Source organism: Melospiza melodia, chromosome Z (assembly GCF_035770615.1).
Source record: "Melospiza melodia melodia isolate bMelMel2 chromosome Z, bMelMel2.pri, whole genome shotgun sequence".
NCBI lineage: Eukaryota > Metazoa > Chordata > Aves > Passeriformes > Passerellidae > Melospiza > Melospiza melodia.
In genome coordinates this window covers 69624778-69640347 of record NC_086226.1, presented here as the reverse complement: position 1 = coordinate 69640347, position 15570 = coordinate 69624778, and the positions used below count along the sequence as shown (strand labels likewise).

At 36.4% G+C, this 15570-nt stretch overlaps 1 protein-coding gene across 7 annotated transcripts in view; it reads left to right on the top strand.

The window, feature by feature from the left end:
- The window catches only part of PTBP3 (polypyrimidine tract binding protein 3), a 46721-nt gene that overhangs the window by 9059 nt on the left and 22092 nt on the right, over positions 1-15570 (top strand). For 5 of the 7 annotated variants that reach the window (XM_063180847.1, XM_063180853.1, XM_063180850.1 and 2 more), the window contains exons 3-6: positions 5783-5854; positions 8458-8621; positions 9484-9630; positions 12554-12718. In XM_063180847.1, coding sequence (XP_063036917.1) covers positions 5830-5854; positions 8458-8621; positions 9484-9630; positions 12554-12718 — 501 coding nt within the window. In that variant the 5' untranslated portion in view covers positions 5783-5829. Of the gene's footprint in view, positions 1-3874; positions 3999-5782; positions 5855-8457; positions 8622-9483; positions 9631-12553; positions 12719-15570 lie in introns of all 7 variants that reach the window. The other 2 variants (XM_063180851.1, XM_063180854.1) reach the window with 2 other exon arrangements.

Below are 15570 nucleotides of genomic sequence, written 5' to 3'. Positions count from 1 at the left end.
AGCTTGCTTTTGCATCTTCAAGAGGAAAATGTTATTTTCTTATGTTCTTGCCCTGTATGTAGCATAAATGCAAAGTACATAATGTTTTTCTCTGAACATTTTAATTACTGTTACATAACTCCTTGAAGGTGTGCAGTGCCTTGTTACCAGTACAGGAGGGAGCTTCAGGAGTTGACAGCAGAGGCAGTGGGGCAAGCTGTGTGCTGGCAGAGCCATTGAGCACTCCGGCCTATGGAAGAGCAGCTGTCAGTGCTAAGACAGTGCTTCTGGGGTGACTGGCCGTCAGCAGCTCGAGCTGTGTCTGGGAGGGGTCTATATAGCAGAGGAAGAGAGGCTTTCTTATTTGTCATCATTGCCTATGATTTCTTTCTTCTTCAGCTTACTGAAAGGGTAGGCTTTATCTATGTAAGGTCAGTTTATTTTTAATACAAATACATGGTTTTGAAATTTCCCATAGTTTGGCTTCACTTTCTTTGAAATCTTTATTTTGGCACCAACAGCATTGTACTTCATATTAAATCCCCGCTTTGGAAGTAGGAGCTGCATCTCCTTTGCGAATGTGAAAGAGGAAAACAGAGTAAACGAATATAGTAATTATCTAGAGACATACTGCAGAAGTAGAAGATAAAAGAAATTTTCATTCTTCTCGTGACACTTAGCTTTTCTTTTCACAGTCAGATTCTATAAAAATTAATAAAGTATGCAGTAGAACAGTTAGTTTAAATATAGCTATGGTTATCACTGGTATAGATTGAAATTGTCATGCTTTGAAATTTGCCCTTTTTGGACAAATTTCAAGCAATTAATTTGTTCTGCCGTGTAGAATCTTGTAGAAAAATGTACAGTTTTAATTTACATGTGTGAAGAGAGATGCTTTTTGAAAGAATTGTTTTCCTTTAAATTTGCCCATGCTCTTTTTTCATAATGAAACCTATGATCATATTCTTCTGTATTGTTGACTTAAAAATAATATCATAGAGAGATGACTAGCTAAATTCTAGGAAAACCATCAATACAGATGTACATTTCTCTGGAACTACCCCACTTCTAATTGAGCTGTACTGAAGAATTTGTGACTTCTAGAAAATGAAAGGGGAGAAAATACTTCAGCTGAATGCTGAGGGGAGGGTAATAAGGGAGTTACACACAGCTATTTTAGAAATTAAAAGATTGTTTATAGGATTCAGTGATTCCAGAAGTAATGCTAAATAGATACCTGCCATAGTTTTAACATGTGGACATGTTCTAAAGAAGGATTTTGCCGTACTAGACTTACTCTTCTGTTTCCAACTATATGGGACTCACAAAGATTTTAGAAATTTAGAGTTGCTTTCAGATGTTTATGGTTTTTGCTATGAATGCAATGGGTTTTATCCTGTAATTGCAGAATAATTAGCATAAATTATTAGCAGAATTTTCAAAATCATAGAACAGCTAAAGTAGTTTCAGGACAGGCACCTGTTGCTGTAGTCAGTTGTGTAATATGCCTTATTTAGCCAGGGAGATTGATCTGGTAGGTATGGAAGAATACTTTGTTTCATTAACCTATCATTGAGTGCCATGCTTTGTGGTGGCCTCTTATTTGACTATTTACTCAGCACTACAGATTACCTGTTTTTAAAGAAATGTCCAAAATCAAACTGAGCTTTCTAAGCAACTGGCTTCTAGTTCCTACTGAATAACAAGGAAAGAATAAACTTAATCTAGCTGTAGCTGTTCTATTACTCTTGCCTTACCTGTTGCCAGTTAATAACCCCCGAGAAATGTAAAAATGCTGCCTTGAAGTAGAAGAGGTGGAAAGTCTCATGATGTAAAAAAAGGAGTCTTAAGATCTTAGGAGATTATTAATATGTTTGGAATGATAGAATGAGTGCAGGAATAGAGGAGGATGTTGCAGCCTTGGTTTGATAGCTGTCCTTGTTTTGAGCTATTCCATTTACCTCGTCTACCACAGTCTGAAAGAAGGAATATTAGCCATCTAACTGGCACTCAGAAGGCAGGTGCTGGTTTCCGTGAGGTAGGCTTTGTGCTGGAAGAAGTGTTCATTAGGGAAGGGTTAGGCAGCATGGTTACTTGTCCTGCCTGCCTGTTTACTTTCACTCTGTGGCCTCACAGAGAACTGGTGCAAGCAGCTTGCTGAGGCTAAGCAGCTGCCTAACCCCACGGGGTTGTGCTGTGGAAACTGAAATGGATGTGATGGCACAAGGGCAGTGTGAACTCCTGTCTCTGCTTAAAGAAGTGCTTGTCTATGAACTGTGGACAGGGAAGTATATCAAGATAGCTTTATAAGCAAGATTTGCCTACTCTTTTGACTGTTTTTCAGCTGGACTTAACAACTGTATAGCTAAGAAGTAACCAGTAGAAGACTTGTGTACAGAGAGAAATTAGGGGCATGGTAGGACTCTCTAGCCTCTGAAGAAAGATTCAATTAGAATCCTCTAAGACATTATCTAGGGCACTACCCTATTGTGTGGAGTCTTTCAACAATAAAGGCCTTGCAAACCCAGAGCGGCCTGTAGCAGATCTTCGTCACTACATTAAATGCTTCGTGTTACAAAGTATTTTAAAAATATCTCTTTCACTTCTATGTGGGAAAGAAAGAGATGGAACAAACAGTCTTTACAGACTGAAGTTTTGTAATTTCTTCATGTATTCTGTATGAGCAGAATTGTGAAAACACTGAAGACGTAAATGTCATCTTTTTCATTAATCCAGAGTATCTCAAACATACACATTTTGTACTTCTACTTGCGCAACTGCCATGATGTCAGTTTATCTTTGCAATCTTCTAGAACATTTTTGTGTTTGTTTTGGTTTTGCTTTGTCAGTGAATGAGAAGGCTTATCATTTGTAAGCTGCCTAAACAAGGAGATGATGAAAAGCATCTTTTTTGTATTCTTCTACTTGAGAAATACCTTGATCAGCCACCTGAGAAAACACTGGCATTCCTAGCAGTTTTCATATACTACATCCTTCCAAGGGGCATGCTATAGTTTATAAATGCGCTGTCATTGTTTGGGTGGGTATATAACTTAGTATTGATACTAAAGTTAAAAATTGGAGTAGTGTTTCAGTGGAGCACTCAGACAATAACAAAAAGTATAAACAAAATCTTCAGGTAAGATTCTAAATTGTCCTGTAAGAAACTAAGTTTTGTAGTCAGGGCTCTAAAGTTAGCAAGCCTAGCCAGGCCAGTTATTCTACAGTGTCTTGATTTAATGTTTAATTGTTTTGTTTTTTAATGCAGTCATAGTTAGAAGTATGTAAATTTAAAAACACTCTTTGTATCAATTTGAAGATACAAAGACAGACATTTGAAATTATGATGGTTCCCTGTATTGTAAGAACCCCAAAGCTTTGTTGATCTTTTATTAAACCAAATAAAACAGTTGCATAGCTGATAAGCTTGGTGTTTAAAGAGTTTCTCTGTGTTTTCGCTGCTGTAGTGGGTTAATGGTTATGAATGTAATGGCAAAATCTAGTGAACTGTCTTAGGATATACTGACTGAATGATGTGTCAGTTGTAAGTACAGGCACATGTCATGGGTGAGGGTTGTAACTTTGGTATAGTTTTTCTCCTGTCGGAGCTGGTTTAGTCCACCATTCTGGAGCAGCAGTTCATTGTGTGCTGCAGTGAGCTACATCTTCAATTTTATGGATACAGGCCAGTTACAGAGAGTTGTAAAACAGGTCACTGCAGCCATCTGCATTGTATTTCTTTGTATTTATGTGCTAAAATGAAAGAAGTTGGAAAATATTTTCTTCTGAAAATGTTTGATGTGTCTTTTTTTTTTTAATATCAGTGTATATAAAATTAAATATGAGATTGTAAGAATATATGTTGGACATGGTAATACATCGTGTTTTTCCACAGCTTTCTGGAAGTATGCAGATGTTTCTTCTGTTGAATAAATACTAAGTTAAAAACCAAATTAAAGCCCCCACAACAGGAATTGTGTCAGTAGTGGTTTTTCTTCCTGCCCTCCAGTAAATAAAAGGTAGGTTTGGTGTAATAAAGGACAATCATTAATACTTTCTACTACATCTGCACATACAGCTTTTGTTTAATTAGCATGGTATGCATTTTACAATCAAAATATGCTCTTTGGGTGCAATACTTGAGTGCTGGTATACTCAATGTAGTGCTAATAGGTGAAAATTAATATGAGCATTGCATGTTAATTACATTCTAGTGTCTGTGCAAATACAGTGTAATATGCATGACGTCTAGTAACCGTTTAGTTGACAGTTCTTTAAAATACAGTGTTTTTATTTTTTAGTTCTCTTAAATGTAAAAATGATTTTGGTGTTTGTCACAATTAGATGTTGTATTTAAATATACTGTTGAGATGCAGTTTCATGGTTAAAAATAAGTCTCTACTGTTGCTGGAGAGGAATGAACACACTCATGTTTTCTTCCATCCACACTAACACCTGTGCTCCTTCATGAGCAGCTAAATTTGGCTGAAAAGGTCTTTAAGCACCCTAGCCCAGTCACAGTCTTCTGTTGTGAATGACTTTCCCACACTAGGGATGCAGCAGGAACACATGATTAGCCAGGATGAGGAGAATCTAATTGCTCCTTTTAGCACAGACCCCATATAAGCTGGTACTCTGAGCAGTGTTTTTGCAGCCGATGCAAGCCAACATGATGGCTTTTCCTTACCCTTTTCTTTGCAGTGGATCCTGCCGCTTCTCAATGTCTCTTTCAGCTGAATAACTAATCTAGCTCAGCTCAGAATGCTGGTAGGCTGGAGAATTGATTAATCTCATAGGATAACTCTTGGGCACTAGACTTGATGCAGGATAAACAGTTCATGCACATGTAGGAATGTTGGACCAAGGGCAATGGGAAGTTCTCTTTCCACCAAAGTGTTGAGAAGCTGTTTGTATCAACTTGTTCCATCTTGTAGGATCCCTTGGCCTCCACTTTCCATTAAAATGCTTTTATGGAAGAAAGTGGTGAAAGTTTCAGGAAATGTAACTTCCTTTCAGAGGTGTTTTGTTTGTTCAAGGTGTACCTTGTTTCTAGTTGGCATTTTGAAGTTGATGCTTGGCTGGGATATTACAGCAGTCTTAATGAGTAAACAGATGTAACTGGAGCTAGATGCTGATTTTTGAATGAAGGACTTGTAGTACTCAAACTCTCTTCTGTCAGTAGTTAGAGTCTGAAATTGTTAACATTCTTAAAGCAAATACCTTGATCTTTCTCCTAAAAATTTGATGGTAAGTCATATGTATTTTTAAAAAATGTACTGAAACAAGTTGTTTTTTATTTTTTTAAATGTGCCATGAGTGTGTTTAAATATATGTCAAATTAGTTTTGCTCAAGGTCCCCTGTGTCCTGTTGCAAATGCAGATTTTACCTATGTGGCTGTGTATTTATGAAAGTAATGTTGTATTGCAGACACAAAGCCTACAGCCAGCCTACAGCCTCATTTCTTTTCTGAAGCAGGTTTTCTTAACCAAGTTATTCTTGTTATTTTAAAAAGGGTAGCAGGATAGATTTAAATCAGTGTAACATATTGATTTAAATCAATAGTGTAATATAGCTGAATTTGCTGATTTATTGAGACTTATTTAGATTGGCTTATTGAGATTTATTTATTATGGGAAAAAGTTATGTTGTTGGCATTTTTTTTCCTGAAAAACAAGTTCCTGGCAGTTGTGGGTTTTGTGTATAGGAAGGGGGTGTTCTTGGAAAGAATAAGTAAAGGGAGTTGTTGCACTTTTATGTTGAGCTTTCTCTGTAAGACTAGTAATCTTGTCTTTTATTTTTTAGTGTGGTCCTGACAAGCTGCTTCTGGTATCAGTAACAGACCACCTACCATGAGCAACTCTACTCCAGCTACAGGTATACATTAAAAAAAAAACCCTCAAAGTTCTTCATCTGTTCTTTCCCTGTGTTGTTTTTTTTTTTTTTTCTTTTGTTGTTTTGTGTGTTGAGGAAGATGCAATCAGTGTATATATTTGTTTACCTGTAGTTTTAGACCAGACAGGAAGTTGAAAATGGGAGAAAGCTGGTACTACTTTTGTTAATATTACTTCCAGCATTAGGCGTACATGGAGTGTTAATGACCAATGGTTGCATGAAATAACTTTGTGTAAAATAAGTTAACTGAATCATGACCTAGACAATTGCCTGTCAGCAGTGGTTTCCAAATAGTTTATTTTATATCAGGGCAAAGGACAGAGCAGATCACCTTTTGTGATCTTAGACACCAAATCTCTGAGACTTGCTGTATTTTCAGTGGGGAAGGAGGAGTCTGAGGAGCTAACTTGAAGATTTTTCTTTTTGATTTCTTTGATTTGCACATGTCAGGTTGTTTATACTTCTGCTGATCAATTTAGTGTGAGGTCCAAATGTTTCTGCTTGGCTTGAAATAGCATTAGCTTAAAGCTCAGCAATGTAATAGCTGAAATATATATTATTAATTAACAGTGTAATGACTGATCCTTCACAGTGGTATCCAAGATGTCTAAATGATATAGAGATTTTTGGGATATATTACTTGGCATTCTCATTAATAATCATATAAATCTAAAATAAAATATGATCACTATTGAAATGCATCTTTTTACCCAATACAGCTGCTCCAGCTGCAGGTCTTGTTTTTTGTTGTTATGTTTGGGGCTTTTTTGGTCTGGTGGGTTACATATCTAAAATGTATACCCTTCTACCTCAGGCTACGCAGGGAATACATTTGTACTGGTCATGAATTGTGATTGTAATGAGCTTCCCTTTGTACGTGAGGAACCAATTTTCACTTTGTTCATAAGGGTTTTTTTGGTCTGTCTGAAAGCATTTTTTACTTTCACTCAACTGAGAGTACAATTCAGAAAGGTGGTCACCTTTGACGTGCTTTAAAGAAACGTTGAATGAATTTTGAAATTTAGATGTTGGAAGATACAGATGGTTATCTCTCTGCATCAAAATTAGTATTGTACCACAGCTAGAGAAAGAAGCATGGTTTAAAAAACTACGAGGTTTTATATTTGAGATGTGCTAGCTTTTATTGCCGATTTAGTAAATCAGCTAAAGTTTCGCAAGAAAAGAAACATTTCAACAGTTTGCCACTTAGCTCTATTTTGTCACCTCTGACAATGTGTCAGAACTCAGAAGATACTGCTTCTGCTTCATATAAAACTAGAGGTGAAATTAATTCTAGGCTTCATTTCCTGCTTTCTTTGGTCCTTGACTTAGTACTAAGCCAGGGACATCTTGTAAATTTTGAACCTAAAAAGTAATGAAATAGGTTGTTAAGTTTACTAGTAATATTAATATGTCCTGTCGTGGCTTGCTACCAATATGTGTTTAATATGGTCACGTTTGTCTTAAAGTTCACATTTTTCAGAATGCATACAGAGCACATGAAGCCATTTAAAATTTCTTGATGGAAAAATGAATGCATAACAGACTTTTCAGTTTTGCAGGTGGGAGAATTGTTAAGTGTGGTATAATTGGGGCTTTTATCATCCATCTTGAAATTTTACAGGTTTCCAGTAATAAAAAGACCCTCTGTAAACATCCTTATGCACAATGACTTGTGTGAACTAGTTCTCAGCCTTAGACTGTATGCAAAACCTACAGTAAAATCTGAAATTTCTTATAAAGCTCCCACAGAAATTTCTTCTCAATCTTTTGTGTTTCTCCTTGGAAGGCTAAATGCAACAGATTAGATATTAAGGCTATCTCTCTTGCCTCCATTGCAACTGCTTCTAGAACAATATGCTTGTTCCAGATACGGTGTTCTGCTTTAAAGTGCTCTCAAGGCTACTTAGTAATGTTCCTGAAATGCAGTCATTGGTCACTTACCAATCCAAATTAGTCCCTTACAGGATCCAAACAGGCATATGTTCAAAAACCCCACTTCTGGCAGTATGTCAAAGTGGAAGATGTAAGAGTTTGCATGGATTTCATGCTGTCTTTCTCAAAGACTTTTTAAAACTTAAAATAATTTGTAACAGCAGGCTTTCTTTATTAAAGTAAAAACAAACTCAAAACCTCAAGTTAGCAATTCAGTCACAGAAAGACAATTTGGTGATAAAAGGAAAATTTATGTATTACCTCCCAGTTGGGACTTTCCTCTCTTTTGGGCAACTAATATTTTATAGATATCTTATGTAGGCATTTGGGGAGAAGTTACTGACGTCCCATTAAAAAAAAAGAAAACAACAGCAAACCAAAACCAAATCTTCAGAAAATAAACAAGTCCAAAGCAAAGCCAGACATACCTCACCCTCCCCTTGCTATCAAAATTTGTAATAGCCGATGAGATCTTCTTACACTGTCCCTTTGTTAGATATGGAATATCCTTTCTTATGGTTCAAAGAACTAAGTACCTAAGTCAATGTCAGTGCTGAGGCAGCAGTTTATCTCCTTTAGGTTTTGATATGTACGCTGTGCAATGGGTTTGTCTTGTTTACTTGTCTGTCTCCCTCCCTAAAATATTTTAGATAATGAGAAGAAAAAAAGTAAAGGAAAAAGATCTCAGTGTTCCCCTTCACGTGTCCTTCATATTCGTCAAATTCCAAATGGTGTTACTGGAGCAGAAGTTGTTTCATTAGGTCTCCCTTTTGGCAAAGTAACCAATCTCTTGATGCTAAGAGGAAAAGGTCAGGTATGTAGTTTTCAATGTTTCAATAACAAGAGCAAGACTGAAGATGTGGTTCATGTTATGATAATTTTGATCTTGACCTTGAGTGAAGTGATTGCAACAATGTCTAAATATTTCATTGATAGCAGAAGATTTTCATATTTTTAAATGTGAAAGTACGTTTTGAAATTTATTTTAAGTTTTTAATATGCTTTCAGATTGCATAATGAACTAGAAATTTGTTAATAATATTGCTAAACATTATATCCACTTTATGTGAAAACATATGGATGATCAAGAACTGCATTGTCATTGTTGATGACACAGTGACAATGAGCCTGCCTGCTTAAGCTACTGACATGCATGTAATTTTTTTACTTTAGAATTAAAATTCTTTTAATCCTGTTATATGTGGCAGAGTAGTTTATGTCATGAAGAAGCACAGAAATCCTAAAAATAATAAACATTTATTCAAAAATTGTCTGTATTAATACAATAATAAACTAATGATGTTTAATGTTCTGTTCCAGCTTTTTCAATCAGTGTGCATATCAGCTACTTGAGTAATAGTGCTTGATTTCAGGAATTTAGCAAATTGATTACAGTGTAGTACTTTTAGCAGCATTACTTCCCATATGTCATACTTATTCCACCTCTTCTTAGATGATATAGTGTACTTACAATATAAAACTTCCTATGAAAACACACAAATTTAATAAAACAGCCCCATAAACATGCACACACAAATGCATTCTAATGCTGAGGAAATCAGTATTGTACTTTCACATAATCTTTTTCTAGTGAGAGTGGAATTGGGAAAAAATTATGGTTTTTTTCTCTCATGTAAACAAAACCAGCTTTGAAATCATCTGTGTATTGGTTGCAGGCATTTTTGGAAATGGCTTCCGTAGATGCTGCTGTTTCTATGGTGAACTACTACACTCCTGCTACACCTCACCTCCACAATCAGCCAGTTTATATTCAGTATTCCAATTACAAGGAACTTAGGACTGACAATCAGCATAATCAGGCTGTAAGTACAATGTTTCCATTTAACAGGATATAATTGCATGAGTTGTGAATGCATGTGTTAATAGAGAAAGTATTAAGGTGTTTTCTGCTTCTCACGTCGCCCTGCCTGTGATAGTGCTCAAGAAGATGGAAAGGATCTCAACCAAGACAGTTGATCCCAACTGACCTAAGGGATGTCTCACACTGTGTGATGTTGGGCTCAGCATTGAAAACTGGGGGAAGGATGAGGAATGTTCAGAGTTGTGGCCATGTTCTTTCCAAGGAATTGTTACACTCAATGAAGTTCCTACTTTCTTGGAAGTGTTTAAATAAACACCTATCTGCCAATGGGGGAGGTGTTTAAAGACCTTGTTTTGCCTTACTTGCATATGCAGCTATTGCTTTGCCTGTTCAACTGTCTGTAAATGACAGTTTTCTCACGTCTACACTTCCAATTCCCTGTCTCATTGTGCTAAAGGAAGGTGACTGAGTAGTTGTGTGGCACTTTGCTGTATAGCAGGGTTAAACCACAACACTAGTAAATAAACAGCTGCACTTCACTATACCAGTAGACAAATTATGATATGTATAATTTCAGTAACTTCTTAGAGACAGGGTCTTCTCAAAATCTGTAAAATTATTGTGAAGGAGCTAAAGTTCAAAAGTAGTTCATCATAATGACCATAAAATAAGTGAACGTGGCAGGAGGACTGCTTGTATGAACAAGGAGCTCCTGATTGGGCTCGAACATAAAAGAGAGGCATAGGAAAGCTGGAATCATGAACAAGTGCCTCAGGAAGATTATAGAGCATTACTTATACATGCAGGGATATGGTTAGGGAAGTCAAAGGCTACACAGAATTGTCTCTGACGAGAGATGTGAAAAGCAGCAAGTTTTGTTCCTTGTGGTATATCAGCCGTAGAAATAAGATTTCTTTTTTCCAAAATAATATGTGGGCCTGCTGCTGAAAGGGGCAGGAACAGAGGAGATGGAAAAGGCTGAATTACCGACAGCCTTCTCAGCAGCATGTAGTGGTTAAGAGTTGCACTTGAGAAGAGTGGAAATGTCTTGATGAAGGAAGTAGAGAAGAATCACATCAGAGAACATTTAAATTAATTTGATAAACAAAAAGTCTATGTCCCTAGTGAGATACACTTTTGAATGCTGAGGGAGCAGATTGGTGTCATTGCAATGCCAAAATACTATCTTGAAAATGTCATGGCAGTTGGAAAAAGTGACTGAGTTACTGAGGACTAGAAAAAAGAAAATCCTTCCGTCTCCTATCTTAAGGAAGGACAGCAAGAAAGATGAAAAGAAAGATCTGGGGAACCACTGCTTGATCAGCCTTACTTGGGTCCCTGGGTAAGGAATGGAGCAACTCATTCTGGAAACTATCTCCAAACATTCTAAGGAGAAGAAAGTGGTTAATCATAGTCAAGCATAGATTTTTAAAAGCACATTATGCCTGAGCAATGTGATGGCCTTTTATGGTGAGATGACTGGATTGGTGGACAAGACAAGGGCATATTGTGTATCTTAACTTTGACGAGACTTTTGTTTCCAATAACATCCAAATAGATGAACTGATTAATGCAGTCTAGTTAAGTGAAGTGATTTAAAAGGCTGAAATGGTTGTGACCAGTGGCATAAAGCTAGGGTCCAGTCACTGGCAGAGTACCCTAGGGGTTAATACTGGATTTTGGATTTCTGGATGAATTTTAATTGACCTCCCATTTAGATACTTAAGTTATATACTGTGATATGTAAATCATGATTTTTTTTTTCCTCTGTAAGAATGTTGACAGTAGTGATTTGGGCATAAATCATTCATTTGTGCTGGCACAAAAGTCACACAAGTCTTGCAAGCTTGTCAGTCTGGTAAATATTATTTGTCTCTTTCCTCATCTAAGATTGCTGTATCAGTTTGTTATCTGCAAAACCAAACAAATTACAAGATTTCTTTTTAGGGATGTGGTTTGCATAACAGCCTCAGGAAAACTATATGTATATTTGCAAATAAGACGCCTTGGGTCTCTTTCTGAGTATTTTCAACTTGGTACGTGGCACTTAGTTCTTCTATAACAGCATTGTCTGCTTTTAAAAATAAACTGTTTGACATTTACATTTGAGTTTTATCTAAAATTTGAAGAGACCCTAGTAGACCCTGGTAGAGCAGCTGAATACTGTTACTGTGCTAGTCCCTAGTCTGAGCCCTGAAGTACATATTATTTTTCAGGGTTATATTTTTCTGAAACTAGGTAACATGTACCATGTGCCCTGTTTAATCTGTCTTCCAAAGAATTTATGTAGCTGAGACATGTCTTTTAAGTCACAATACTGTGTCTGGAAAGGAACATCTCTCCACAGTCCTGCTACTCACTGGAGTATGAAGACCTCTTTGGGGAAAACCCATGAAAAACAAGTGAAAAGACTTGTGTAATCACAGAAGTATAGTTTAAGGAGTGAGATTTGAACCTATTTTTTGTGGTTGATGGCTTTGCTCTGAAAGAAGAGTAGGGTGTGCAGGTTTAAGCTTATTCCAACCAAATCTTAGTTCCTGAAGAGAATTAATCCTAGTTTTTGGTATGCTGACTGAGTTTTTGTCTATTACAAGATTACAATATTGTCATCTATAATATTGCTGGAAAAATGTCTAGAATGACAATAGCTTACTGAATCAAAGAAAAATCATTACAAAGTAGTAGCAGTTTAACAAAAAAAAAAATACTTGTAATTCTGTGAATTACACTGACTAGTTGTAAGGGAGGAGAATAGAAAGTAAGAGTTATGATTTATTTATTAATGTGGGATTTGAATCAATAATATGAAGGAAACATGGTTTTATAAAGTTATTTTTATGTCCTTTTCATTTAGGAGAACTTTATTTCAGTATGAATAATTTGTATATAAAATAACTGCGCTCTCTGCTGTGACTTAATTTCAGAGACCCCAACCTGCACTGCAATGTGCGAATGCTGTGCAGCATGGAAACCTGGGTATTACAAGTGCTCTTGCTGCTGAAGGTGGGGTCCTTCCAAGTAATGGTTCTGTTCTTCGAATCGTTGTTGAAAATGTTTTTTGCCCTGTCACTTTAGACATACTTTATCAGGTAATGAGGACTGCTTAAAAAAAGTCACAATCTGTTCCAATGTTGCTACTGTAAACCCATTAATTTTTTTTTTTTAATACCTGTGGCCCCTGAATCTTCTGAATGAGGACTGTCTCTTTAAAATAATTTCCTGGATTTAGGGATCTAGGATTGAAATACTTGTATGTAAATGAAATTTAAGTAAACAGGGCTTCAGTACTCAGATTTTCATGTTGTCTCATTTAGTTCCTTGCTGTGGAAGCAGCAACAAACTTGAATGGTTAATTCTGCTTTCTTGATGAGCTAGTGAAATACTGAATGTTATGAACTAGTGAATCCATATTTTATCACTCTTTCTGCTGAGTAACCTTTGTAGTTTGCTTTATATTTAGGGTTTTATGTTCACTTTTATACCTCAGTGCAAGTGATGTAATATGCAAATTGCTTGTTAAAATCAAATGGTTTTGATTGTTCATCTTTAGAATGTCATTTGACTACCTCTCTAAACTTAGAATAATGGCAGACTGTATTTATGAAAGACATTGCTATAACTTCTGCTAGGTGTTTGGCCTATGCTGTTGAAAGCTCTAAGTTTAAAAATAATAACTTGAAGACCACTTCTTTGCATCCAAAATATTTGTTGATACTTCACAAATATTGCAAAGTTTTTCATACTTGAAACTTTTGTAATTGATAGTAATTTATGCAGTAAAAGCCATGCCCCACATATAAGTTTCTTAAGTAATACAATTTAGAATAACTGGGATGATTTTGTAGGAACCTGCAGTCCTGGAAGATTCTTTTCCTGCTCTGCTAAGATCTCAAACAATAGTTGTTTTTAGCAACACTGTTTTTCCTCTTACCTCTTAAAATTTTCTGTTTATCTCCTCACCATGATACTGATTAACTAGTGTACATATTAGTTGCCACTTGGATCTAAAACTTTGTAGGTGTCTTTGAGTGTTGCTCACTCATTACTGAACCTGTGCAAATACTATGTCAGCTGTTTAGGATTATTGCTGCATTCAGAATAACCTCAGAACAAGCTCCTGTGGTTATGGAAGCTGTACTAGTTCTAAGAATGCAAAAGCAAAGAGGAAATTCATATTAATTTGCTTTCCTCTGATTTTAGTCTACTTCAGTGCAGCACAACTATATTTTCAGCATTTGAATTGCTCTCAACTACTTTTCCAATATGTCTTGAAAATTTAGCAATATTTGCAAAGGGATCTTATTTGGAGTTCTTAATAGGGGACAGTCTCCTCTAATTAGAGCAGCACTTTGTGCCCGATCTAACTTCCACTTTGTATAGTAAGGTTAATGAAAATGAGTATTTTCACTGGCAAGTACAGCATCTTATGGAACACTACTAGGCAAGCTGTCAGTCCATACTTGGACTGTATTTTGTAAATTGTCTTGCCTGTCAGAAAATTAATTTTTTAAAATCACAATTTGCCTTAAAATATTTATCATATGAAGCTGAAAATTCGGTGTTATCTTTTCAGAAACAAAGTTGATATATGCAGTGTGTTTAGGTTTAAAATGAAACAGGAATGAGTACATTAAATTTTGTTACCTTAAAAAGGTCTATTAAGTTTTCTGGATAAACATATGTTGAGAAGCTGTATTTAGGCATTTCTTAAGAGGAAGTGCTTTATGTACAGGAGCTCAAAGACTAATTTTAAATTGCTGTGAAAAGGTTTTTTTTCGGTTTTCTACAACTAAATGATGACTTCAGCACTAAAATCTTTTTTCTGAGAGATGGAGAAACTGGGTCCAAATGGTTGGGACATTAGTCTTGGCCCTAAGAGGTTGACAAGAGATGCTTATACTTATCTAGGGCCTTTCTTTCCATTGCAAACTTAATATTTCTCAGGGGTTTCTGCTTTCCTGACTTTGCATTGATTCTAACAGTTGTTTGAAACCAATAGTACTTCTCAAACTCATCTTTCCTCTGATTGGCCTTTTTTTTTCCTGCACTTGCATGATACATCCTGGCTTTACATTTGTCCTCACTCTTTGTGGCATTGCTTTTGTTTAAACACCTTTATGTAATGCACACTCTCATTTTGAATGTATATATATTTAAATTCAGGCTTTAAAAGTATGTTTGCAGTGCTTATGTTTGCAATGAATCAAATACCATTTGATTATAGAGGTAGGTTCAAATCTAGGTCTTTGTCTTGCTTCTTTCCTTGTTTTTTAGTTTAGGCAGTGAGTCTTAATAAGCACGTCAATTATTTAAGTTCTGTTTTATTCAACAGATTTGCAGAATTTGTGTAATGTGCAGAACATAAAGGTGGATACCTTGAAATGCAGATTGCAGTTCCCATCTCAACTGACTTCCAGTAACAAGGAATAATATTGATAGAAATAGACAGATCCATCAGGTCAACAGGTGGCTCTGTTGTGTACTTGAATCAATTTTGGGGGTTTTGACCATGGGATAATCTATTCAACACCTGTTCCACTGATACCTGATGTGATGTACCTTTCTCAGAGGGGAAAAAGGGTTCTAGTGTAGGAAGTAGTGGAGCTTGTTGACAGCTTTAAACTAGCTTGGAACCGGGAAGGCTAATGTGTAGAAGCTAGAGAGCAAGAGGCTAGAGAGCAGCATCGTGGAAAGGGACCAGCACATCCTGGTCAATGGCAAGTTGAATATGAATCAGCAGTGCACAAGGTCTGGAGGCGAAGCCTTATGGAGAGTAGCTGAGGGCAGTAGGTCTGTTCAGCCCCGAGGATGCCGAGGGGAGACCTCCTTCCAGTTACAGTTTACTCAGAGGGGAAGTGGGAGGAGCAGGTACTGATCTCTTCAGTGTTGTGACCAGTGACAGGACTTGAGGAAATGGCATGAAGCTGAGTTGGGGAATGCT